The sequence below is a fragment of the Hemitrygon akajei genome, chromosome 13 (assembly GCF_048418815.1).
Source record: "Hemitrygon akajei chromosome 13, sHemAka1.3, whole genome shotgun sequence".
Classification (NCBI taxonomy): Eukaryota; Metazoa; Chordata; class Chondrichthyes; order Myliobatiformes; family Dasyatidae; genus Hemitrygon; species Hemitrygon akajei.
This window is the reverse complement of record NC_133136.1, coordinates 95,466,776-95,478,844: the sequence shown is the minus strand read 5'-3', so window position 1 is coordinate 95,478,844 and position 12,069 is coordinate 95,466,776. Positions and strand designations below refer to the sequence as shown.

Here is a 12,069-nt window from a genome sequence, read left to right as displayed (position 1 = left end):
AAACCCAAAAATGTAATGTTAGAAAGCTCCACCTGGGGAGGGCTGAAAATGAGGTTTACTGAATTTTATAAAAAGAAAAAAAACTATACAAGAACGAGGTGTGCCTGATGCAGCGTGGGAAAGTGAGAGAAAAATAGCAAACCTTCAGAAAATAAAGATATGCCTGTTAAAAGTGGAATTAGTGGTGAGTATCTCTAGCTTCCTTACTTGAAAACCTCAGGGTGAAGCCTCTGGCAGATAGACGATAGCAATAAAAAGATCTATTGAAGCTACAAATATAACAAGCAGCAGCTATAACGAGACAATGTCGGCAGAGACCAAAGTCCAGGATCTTTACCACGTAACCAGCAATTAGTTCTGTTAAATCACACCAGGGGATTGGATGAGTTAAAACCTTTACTGCTCCGAGTGTATCAATTTGTGTGTGAACTATGTTTAGCGGTGTTGTAACTGAGAAATGTTTGGAAATGACAATGTGATATTGAGTTAATTTGAAATAGAAAATAGCATGTGTATAAAAACTTACAGATTGCAATCCTGTTATATATAGGTCAGGCTTTTTTGTGTAAGTATTGTGAGTCGACTTTCCGTGGATGAAATACTTCATCCAGCGAAACAAGAAATAAATGGCGAGCCACCCAAAATGAAGAACCAGCTTGGGAACGAAATGTTTAATGACATAGAGGATTTAATATTGTTGGATGTATAAGTTTATTTTCATTCGAAGGGTCTGAATTTGACTTTCTGCAAGAACTCATTATTTTTGCAAAGACATTGATAAGTTACTGAAGGAGATTTACTTTCTTTAAAAGTTGTGATGTTGGAGAATTGCTGTGAAAGGAGCTAATCTGTATAGATAAATAATTTCTGAATTTGAATTCTGACTGGAACTGAAACTGAAGTTAGCCATAATACCTAAGAATAGGAAATCAATTAGTTTTCCAGCTAGGGATAAAAGAAAAGAAAGGTTAGTCTGTAAACCTTTAAATAGGGAATAACACTAGATCTAATTAGTTAGAGAAATTGGAGTAACAAAGGTTATTCTAATGCATATCACTGATTCTAATTAAACAGGAATTTGTTTTTTGTTTGATATCGGAAATTTGGAACCTAAGCAGAAGGTTGGAATTTTGAATTTTTCTTACTTGTGTAAATTTTTGTGTAAAGGTTTTCAAGTAAGTAAGGAAAGTAGAGATACTCACCACTAATTCCACTTTTAACAGGCATATCTTTAGCTTCTAATAGTTCCCTCACTGCGCCAGCCATGCCTCGTTCTCACATAGTTTTTTCCCCCAAGTTTTTTTTAAAAATTCAGTAAAACGCATTTTCATCCCTCCACAGGTGGAGCTTTAGAACATAGAATAGTACAGCACAGTACAGGCCCTTCGGCCCACAATGTTGTGACGACCCTTAAACCCTGCCTCCCATATATCCCCCACCTTAAATTCCTCCATATACCTATCTAGTAGTCTCTTAAATTTTACTAGTGTATCGTGCCTCCACCACTGACTCAGGCAGTGCATTCCATGCACCAACCACTCACTGAGTAAAAAACCTTCCTCTAATATCCCTCTTGAACTTCCCACCCCTTATCTTAAAGCCATGTCCTCTTGTATTGAGCAGTGATGTCCTGGGGAAGAGGCTCTGGCTGTCCACTCTATCTATTCCTCTTATTATCTTGTAGACCTCTATCATGTCTCCTCTCATCCTCCTTCTCTCCAAAGAGTAAAGCCCTAACTCCCTTAATCTCTGATCATAATCCATACTCTTTAAACCAGGCAGCATCCTGGTAAATCGCCTCTGTACCCTTTCCAATGCTTCCACATCCTTCTTATAGTGAGGCGACCAGAACTGGACACGGTACTCCAACCGTGGCCTAGCCAGAGTTTTATAGAGCTGCATCATTACCTCGCAACTCTTAAACCCTATCCCTCGACTTATGAAAGCTAACACCCAATGAGCTTTCTTAACTATCCTATCCACCTGTGAGTCAACTTTCAGCGATCTGTGGACATGTACCCCCAGATCCCTCTGCTCCTCCACACCACCAAGTATCCTGCCATTTGCTTTGTACTCTGCTTTGCAGTTTGTCCTTCCAAAGTGTACCACCTCACACTTCTCTGGGTTGAACTCCATCTGCCACTTTTCAGCCCACTTCTGCATCCTATCAATGTCTCTCTGCAACCTTCGACAATCCTCTACACTATCCATAACACCACCAACCTTTGTGCCGTCTGCGAACTTGCCAACCCACCCTTCTACTCCCACATCCAGGTCGTTATTAAAAATCACGAAAAGTAGGGGTCCCAGAACCAATCCTTGTGGGACAACACCAGCTGCAACCCTTCAATCCGAATGTACTCCTTCCACCACAAACCTCTGCTTTCTGTAGGCAAGCCAATTCTGAATCCACCTGGCCAAACTTCCCTGGATCCCATGCCTTCTGACTTTCTGAATAAGCCTTCTGTGTGGTACCTTATCAAATACCTTACTAAAATTCATGTAGATTACATCCACTGCACTACCCTCATCTATATGCCTGGTCACCTTCTCAAAAAATTCTAACAGGCTTGTTGGACACGATCTGCCCTTCACAAAGCCATGCTGACTGTCCGTGATTAGACCATGATTCTCTAAATGCCCATAGATCCTATCTCTAAGAACCTTTTCCAACAGCTTTCCCACCACAGACATAAGGCTCACTGGTCTATAATTACCTGGACTATAATTACCTAGACTATCCCTACTACCTTTTTTGAACAAGGGGACCACTTTCACCTCCTTCCAATCCTCCGTTACCATTCCCATGAACAAAGAGGACATAAAGATCCTAGCCAGAGGCTCAGCTATCTCTTCCCTCGCCTCGTGGAGCAGCCTGGGGAATATTCCATCAGGCCCCGGGGACTTATCCGTCCTAATGTATTTTAAACAACTCCAACACCTCCTCTCCCTTAATATCAACATGCTCCAGAACATCAACCTCACTCATATTGTCCTCACCGTCATCAAGTTCCCTCTCATTGGTGAATACTGAAATAAAGCGTCTTCAGTAAAACCCACTGAAGATCTATATAAGGAAAGGGTTGAACTTCAAACACAATATGATTTACTTCTGACGTTTCCCATCGAACAGCAAATTTTAAAATCTAAAAGTTTATTTTATATACATGGAGAAAAGTCAGGTAAACTTTTGGCGGGTCCGTTAAAGGCAGGCATGGCCAGAAGAAAGATTTTGAAAATACGCAGACCAGATAGAACTGAAACGTTAGATCCTTATGAAATTAATAAGATATTTATGGATTTTTACTCCAATCTTTATAAATTTGAATTCTCTGATAATACTTTTATTATGAATAGATTTTTGCAAAAATTAAATACATCTAAAATTTCGACTCAAGATATTAATATATTAGATGCACCTATTAAACAAGAGGAAATAGCTAAAGCTATATCCTCTATGCAATTAGGGAAAGCTCCAGGACCAGATGGTTACATGGTGGAATTTTATAAGACTTTTAATGAAATGCTTATACCACAACTTTGTCAAACTTTTACTGATTCTGTATCTTCTGGGAATCTTCTGAAAACTTTTTGAGGAATTAATTTCATTGATTCCTAAAAAAGGAAAAGATTTATCGGAATGTGCATCCTATAGACCTATCTCCTTACTGAATGTAGATTTTAAAATCCTCTCTAAGATTTTAGCCAATAGACTTGAGAATATTTTGCCTGCTGTTATCTCAGATGATCAAACTGGATTTATTAAAAATAGGTTCTCACATTTTAATATAGTACATTTCCCTGCAAAAACATCATCCCAATTCACACCCACAAGTTCTAGCCTTATAGCCTCATAATTTGCCCTTGCCCAATTAAAATTTTTCCTGTCCTCTCTGATTCTGTCCTTTTCTATGATAATGCTAAAGGCCAGGGAGCAGTGATCATTGTCCCCCAGATGCTCACCCACTGAGAGATCTGATCTTACCCAGTTTGTTACCTAATTCTAGATCTAGTATGGCATTCCCCCTAGTTGGCTTGTCAACATACTGTGACAGGAATCCTTCCTGGACACACTTAACAAACTCTGCCCCATCTAAACCCTTGGAACTAATCAGGTGCCAGTCAATATTAGGGAGGTTAAAGTCACCCATGATAACAACCCTGTTATTTTTGCACCTTTCCAAAATCTGCCTCCCAATCTGCTCCTTGGTATCTCTGCTGCTACCAGGGGACCTATAGAATACTCCCAATAGAGTAGCTGCTCCCTTCCTGTTCCTGACTTCCACCTATACTGACTCAAAAGAGGATCCTGCTACATTACCCACCCTTTCTGTAGCTGTAATAGTATCCCTGACCAGTAATGCCACCCCTCCTCCTCTGTTTCCACCCTCTCTATCCCTTTTAAAACACTGAAATCCAGGAATATTGAGAAACCATTCATGCCCTGGTGCCAGCCAAGTCTCTGTATTGGCCACTACATGATAATTCCACGTATGTATCCAAGCTCTTAGTTCATCACCTTTGTTCCTGATGCTTCTTGCATTGAAGTACACGCACTTTAGCACTTCCACCTTACTACCTTTACACCCTTTATTCTGCTTCTCTTTCCTCAAAGCCTCTTTATATGTTAGGTCTGGCTTTTCTCCATGCGCTATACTTGCAGTTCTCGCATGACCTTTATCCTCCTCCACCTCACTATCTGCTCTAACACTCTGTTTCCCCTCCCCCTGCAAATCAGTTTAAACCCCCCAGAGCAGCACTAGCAAACCTTCCCACAAGGATATTAGTCCCCCTCCAATTCAGGTGCAAGCTGTCCCATCGGAACAGGTCCCACCTTCGCTGGAACAAGGCCCAATTGTCCAGAAAGATGAAGCCCTCCCTCCTGCACCAACTCCTTAGCCACATATTTAGCTACATTATCTTCCTATTTCTAGCCTCACTAGCACGTGACACTGGTAGCAATCCTGAGGTTGCAGCCCTGGAGGTCCTGTCCTTTAACTTTGCACCTAACTCCCTAAACTCTTTTTGCAGGACCTCTCCTTCTTCCTATCCAAGTCATTGGTCCATACATGGACCATGACATCTGGCTGCTAACCCTCCCTCTTGAGAATACAGAGATATCGTGGACCCTGGCACCAGGGAGGCAACAGACCATTAGGGATTCTCGATCTCTCCACACAGAACCTCTTATCTGCCCCCTTAATTATTGAATCCCCTATCACTACTGCTCTCCTCTTTACCCTCCTTCCCTTCTGAGTGAGGGTCCAGTCTCGGTGCCAGAGACATGACCACTGCAACTTGTCCCTGGTAGGTCGTCCCCAACAAAATTATCCAAAAACGGTATACTAATTATTGATGGGAACAGCAACAGGGGTGCTCTGCTCTTCCTGTCTATTCCCCTTCCCTCTCCTGACAGTCACCCAGTTACCTGTCTCCTGACTTTTAGGGGTGACTAGCTGCCTGAAACTCCTGTCTATTTCTGCCTCTGCCTCACGAATGATCCAAAGTTCATCCAGCTCCAGCTGCAGTTCCCTGACACTGTTTGTCAGGTGCTGCAGCTGGATGCACCTTTTACAGGATGCAGCTTTCTAACATTACATCTTTGGGTTTAATTAACCTGGGTTACACAAGTTCCATCATGTTGAGCACTGGTGCATCCCAGGGCTGTACACAGCCCACTGCTGTTCACGCTGTTGAATCATAACTGCACTGCCAGTTCCAGCTCAAATCACATCATCATATTTATTGATGATACAACAGTGGTTAGCAATAATGATATCAGCATATAGAGAGGAGATAGAGACACTTGTCAAATGATGTGAGAACAACCAACTTGGGTCTCAACATGGACAATACAAAAGAGATGATTGTGGACTTCATGAAGGTTGATGACTTTCTACTGCACAACAATGACTATGCCGTGGAGAGAGTGAAGAGCACAAAGTTACTTACCTGGACCCACAACACCTCCTCATTATTCAAGAAGGCATCTAAACTTTCTGAAGAGATTGAGGCTTGCAAGGCTCCCTGCCACCATTCTATCAACTTTCTACAGGAGCACCTTTGAACATGGCTGCATCATTGTGTGGTATGGGAGGCCGAAAGCCCCTACAGGGGATATAGGAAAAACTGCCAGAGGATCACCGGGGTCTCCCTAACCCTTCCCGATATTTGTGATCAGGTAGAGAGAGGCAGACTCTGAAGCATGGGAGAACTGGCTTAATGTTAGGAGCCTTACAGTTGAGTTAAATGATTTTAGCATTAAGAGTTATAATGTTATTCCAATCAGTTGGGAGAAAGACAGGACCAGCAGCTTAATGTTCCAGTATATAAAATATACTGATTGTGAAATTTGTTTTATGGCAGCAGTACAGTGCTGTCATAAACCATAAATTACAATAAGAACTATATACATATATATCTTTCTATCACCCTCTATACTGTCTCGGAACACCTGGAGCACTAAGACACCAATGTCAGGCTGCTTAACACCAGACTGTCAGACTGTCAAGCTCCATTGTCTAGATCTTTGCACAACAGCCTTGGATTTCCTCACTAATTATGCCCAGACAGTGAAACTAGGCAAGTGCACATCAATATGAGCCAACCCCTCCCCCAAACACTGAACCCCAGTGGCCTGCTATGCATTGAGCCCACTTCTTTACTCTCTCTTCACCTATGACTGCACTCCTGCTCATGCTACAAACTCAGTCATCACATCTGCAGACTATGATTGGCCTAATCACAAATAATAACAAATCCGTACATAGAGAGGAAGTGCTGAAACTGTCTGATTGGTGCAGGAGCCAAAAGTTCTCACTCAACATCAAGAAGACAAAACAATGATAATTGATTTCAGGAAGACAAGAGGACCCGAACAAGCCCCACTATTCATAAATGGTGAAGTAGTGGAAGGTGTCGTCAGTATCATGTTTTTGGGGATGAACATTACCGAGGAGTTCTCTTGGTCCATCAACACAACCTCAATAGTTAAGGAAGGCACAATAGTGACGATATTACCTGAGGTGATAAAGGAGAGCTAATCTGCCCCAAAAATTGCTGGCTAACTTTTATCAATGTGCGAGAGAGCATGCTATCATACAAAATGACAGTGTGTTACTCTTGCTGCAGTAAGACAGATCACAAAGCACTCCAACGAATGATTAGGATGGCTCAGCACATCATTGGGATTCAACTACCAGAATTAGAGACAACTAACATCTCTCAAATCCCTACGGCTTGCTCATAACATGATTAAAAACTGATCCCATTCCGGACACTGTCTGCCATCTGATAGGAGATACAGAAACATCTTAAATAAGACAGTTAGACTGAAAAACAACTTCTTCTCAAGGACTGTTTTGCAGCTGAATAATGTTACATCTTACTTTGCCAATGGCTTTTGAGTGTTATGGACTATTGAAGTCACTTGTTGCATGCAGATATGGGAATTATTTTGAATTAAACCATACCACATACATTGTAAATATCTCTTTTGCTCAAACTGGAGTGGCACTGCAATCTCATTGTCTTGAGCTATTCCATTCTATTCAAAAAATTAAATATTGTAAGTACTGCAAAGAGAGAAACAAAAAGTGAGGTGGTATTCAAAAATTCATTGTCCATTCAGAATTCTGATGATAGAGGGGAAGAATTTATTCCTGAAACATTGAAAGTATGCCTTTAAGGTTCAGTACACCCTCTTTGACAGTAGAAATGAGAAGAGGACATGTCCTGGGTCAGGGCAGGGGTTCCTTAATGACAGATGCTACCCTTTTGAGGCATTGCACTTTGAAGATGTCCTCATTGGTGAGGAGGCTAGTGCCTACAATGGAACAGGCTATTGATTAGGGAGAAGATAACAGCAGTAATCAGAATCAGAATCAGGTTTATTATCACCAGTTTATGTCGTGAAATTTGTTAACTTAGCAGCAGCAGTTCAATGCAATACTTAATATATAAAAAAACATAGTAAATAAGTAAATCAATTACAGTATATGCATATTGAATAGATTAAAAATCATGCAAAAACAGAAATATATATTAAAAAAGTGAGGTAGTGTTCATGGTTTCAATGTCCATTAAGGAATTGGACGGTAGAGGGGAAAAGGCTGTTCCTGAATCATTGAGTGTGTGCCTTCAGGCTTCTGTACCTCCAGCCCTAGGTGCTGGAGGTCCTTAATAATGGATGCTGCCTTTGTGAGACACCACTCCCTGAAGATGTGCTGGGTACTTTGTAGGCTAGTACCCAAGATGGAGCTGACTAGATTTACAACCTTCTGCAGCTTCTTTTGGCCCTGTGCAGTAGCCACGCGCCCCCCTCCACCCCCCACCACCTCCATACCAGACAGTGATGCAGCCTGTCAGAATGCTCTTCACGGTACATCTCTAGAGGTTTTTGAGCTACCAAACCTCTGCAAATGCCTAATGAAGTATAATCGCTGTCTTGCCTTCTTTTGTAACTACATCGATATTTTGGGACCAGGTTTGATCCTTAGAGATCTTGACACCCAGGAAGTTGAAACTGCTCACTCTCTTCACTTCTGATCCCTCTATGAGGATTGGTATATGTTCCTTCATCTTACCCTTCCTGAAGTCCACAATCGGCTCTTTTGTCTTACTGACATTGAGTGCCAGGTTGTTGCTGCGGCACCACTCAACTAGTTGGCATATCTCACTCCTGTACGTCCTCTCACCACCTGAGATTCTACCAACAATGGTTGTATCATCAGCAAATTTATAGATGGTATTTGAGCTATGCCTAGCCACACCATCATGGGTATATAGAGAGTAGAGCAGTGGGCTAAGCACACATCCCTGAGGTGCGCCAGTGTTGATTGTCAGCAAGGAGGATATGTTATCACTAATCGGCAGATTGTGGTCTTCCAGTTAGGAAGTTGAGGATCCAATTGCAGAGGAAGGTACAGAGCCACAGGATCTGCAACTTCTCAATCAGGATTGTGGGAATAATGGTATTAAATGCTGAGCTATAGTTGACGAACGGCATCCTGACGTAGGTGTTTATGTTGTCCACAATTAGAGAGGATATCTTGGAGAATATATCAGAGTAAGAAGTTTGCTGGAGTAACCAAAACTTAGAGGAACACATATGTATCTTTCACAGAATGATTTAAGAATAATAGAGTTACAGTTCTGGGAGATTTTAAAATTCTACATATTGGCTAGGCTTGTCAGGTGCAGGGGCTTAGAGGGAGCATAACTTATTAAGTACATCTAAGAACGTTCGTTCAGATAATACTGTATATACTAGGACGGGATACCTTATCAGAGGCAGATTTCAATAGTGGAAGAAGGTACCAGGTGAAGCAGAGCTTGTAGGTAAAATGAAGCTGAAAACTAAAAGAGAGTTCCTCGGAGTTTAGTGAAGCGTAAAAGGCAAAGACAGCAAGATTAGGGAATCTTGAGCGACAAAGGATGTTGAAGATTTAATTGGAAATAAATTCAAATGCCAAATCAAGGGAGTGTGGAGGAGGGATCATACAAAGGGGTTTAGGAGGGTAAAAAAGGGCCATGAAAAAGCCCTGCCAAGTAAGGTTATGGAAATTCTATAAGTGTATCGGGGCAAGTGGGTAGTCAGGGATAGAATAGGTCCCCTGAAGGAGGATAAACAGGGGGATTGGGTTCAAGGGTAGAGAGGTCATGTTGCAACTCTACAAATCTCTGGTGAGACTGCACTTAGAGTATTGTGTTCAATTCTGGTCACCTCATTATAGGAAGGATGTGGAAGCTATGGAGAGGGTGCAGAGGAGATCTACCAGGATGTTGCCTGGTTTGGAGAACAAGTCATATGAAGCAAGGTTAGCAGAGCTGGGACTTTTGTCTTTGAAGAGTAGAAGAATGAGAGGGGATTTGATAGAGGTCTACAAGATTATGAGAGGCATAGATAGAGTGGATAGTCAGTACCTGTTTCCCAGGGCACCAATAGCAAACACCAGAGGGGATATGTACAAAATTAAGGGAGGGAAGTTTAGGGGAGACATCAGGGGTAAGTTTTGTTACACAGAGGGTTGTGAGTACCTGGAATGACTTGCCAGGGATGGTGGTGGAGGCTAAAACATTAGGGGTATTTAAGAGCCTCTTGGACAGGCACAAGGATGAAAGAAAAATAGAGGGTTATTGGGTAGTGTGGGTTTAGTACTTTTTTTTAAGGATTATATGGGTCGGCACAACATGGAGGGCTGAAGGGCCTGTACTGTGCTGTAGTGTTCTATGACTAAATGGGAAATCTATGCGTGGAGCCAGGAAATGTTATCCGAGTCCTAAATTAATATTGCACTCACAAAAGAAAAAGACATAGAAGATAGCGAGTTCAGGGAAGTGTACATGGATAATCCGGAGCAAAACAAAGGAGGAGGGTGTGTTACATGTCAAGGGATCCATAGAATTTTATAATTCCCCAAGGCTGAATAAGACCTATATCAGGTTGCTATGGGAAGCAAGACCAGCTTACGTTTCTCTAGAATATTGGCATAAAGTCAGTCAGAATCCTAGCAAGGGAACATAAACAGCTACTTAACATTACACTTTCAGTGAACGTTCAATGGGACACTTAGAACTTCATAGATCCTGAAAATCTAGCTAACAATTTAACAGATATTTTGTGTCCACTCATAGTATGTTGTACTAGTAATTGTACAGCAGAAGTAGAGGAGCAAATGTATGTTGTGTTTCCTGGACCTGAATGATATCAGGACCCTCCCTTTATTCTAATTACTTATATGAAACAGCATGGATTTAAAGTAAATACATGGGATGAAAGAGCTATTTCTTTGGTGGGTTTCAATGTTAGATATTACCTTTGTCGATGAATCAACGACCGCACCTCTCTCCAATAATTCTTGAACAAGTTCCACATGTCCTTCCTTGGCTGCCAGGTGCAATGCATTGAGACCATTCTGCAACATAATAGGATGTATACCACTGTAAAGCTGCAGCACAATTTATGTCATAGAACATTTATAAATATGAACACTATTTAGATGGGCAAATACAAGAAATCAAATACAACATGTTATTCTCTGTAAACTTGAGCCATGGATGCAATAAATTTTGTTTGTCTTCAGATTGTCAGATTTGACTATGCCATGTTAATCAGTATCAGGATTATTCTTGTGAGCAGTTTTCAATAATCATCTTGGAATGGAAACTCCTGGCTGTCTTCTGCTAGCTCACCTCCAACAGATGTGAAGATTTTGTGGACAACTTTGTCACTGAATCTGAAACCATTTGAAGGTCTGCTAAACATTTCCCTCCCTTCTCTATGTTTATAACAATGGTTGCAAAAGAAATAAACTATGGAAAGAAACATTGAACTCATATGGGTCAAGGACAGTGGAAGTAGACAAACCAGATGTCTTTGTTCTTGCCTTATGCTTGGAGGACTGGACGCTGTCACTTCATGCTCTGTAACCTGTAAGAGGGGGGTAATAGAGGATGCATTTGGAATGCCTACAATCTCCCTGTTACTAATACTGGATCCCCATAGAAATGTTTCAATTGTGGATGCAAAGGTAATTTTGCTAGGGATTGTCCACAACCCAGATGGGTTCAATTGTCATCCAATGAATATATAGCCCAACGAAAGAATATTACTGGGCCAAGGTATAAAGCACAAAAGGTGTAAACTCAAACAACACAAGGCACATTTAAGATGGCAAACACATATAAGATCTCAATAAAATACAGTCACACTAAAACAATATGGTCCAAGACCCTGAGTTCATAAATGTTGCAAAAATCTGCAGCTGAACACAATACAGTTTGTCTTTTCTGCCAAGTAAACAGCAGTGGGGGGGGGGGGGGGGGAACAGCATCAACCCCAGCTTGTATGCCATACCACACCAACACTTCTCTCCTGAGTGGCTGTAAACAGGCAACACCATGGATTCAGCACTCATCCTCGTTATGACTGAGCCATAATTATGACCCTTGCCATTCGCCTATATGCCAGTAAATCGAATTGCAGCATTCCACATTAAAAATATCCACCAGGATCTCACAATCACAAGAAAAGGAACTATAGGACGATCAAACACGAGGAAATCTGCA

At 41.5% G+C, this 12,069-nt stretch overlaps 1 protein-coding gene across 24 annotated transcripts in view; it reads right to left on the bottom strand.

The window, feature by feature from the left end:
- Positions 1–12,069, bottom strand: part of ank2b (ankyrin 2b, neuronal) — an 874,534-nt gene that overhangs the window by 408,265 nt on the left and 454,200 nt on the right. For all 24 annotated transcript variants that reach the window (XM_073065114.1, XM_073065112.1, XM_073065128.1 and 21 more), the window contains one exon: positions 10,818–10,916. In XM_073065114.1, the coding sequence (XP_072921215.1) occupies positions 10,818–10,916 (99 nt within the window). The remainder of the gene's footprint in view (positions 1–10,817; positions 10,917–12,069) is intronic.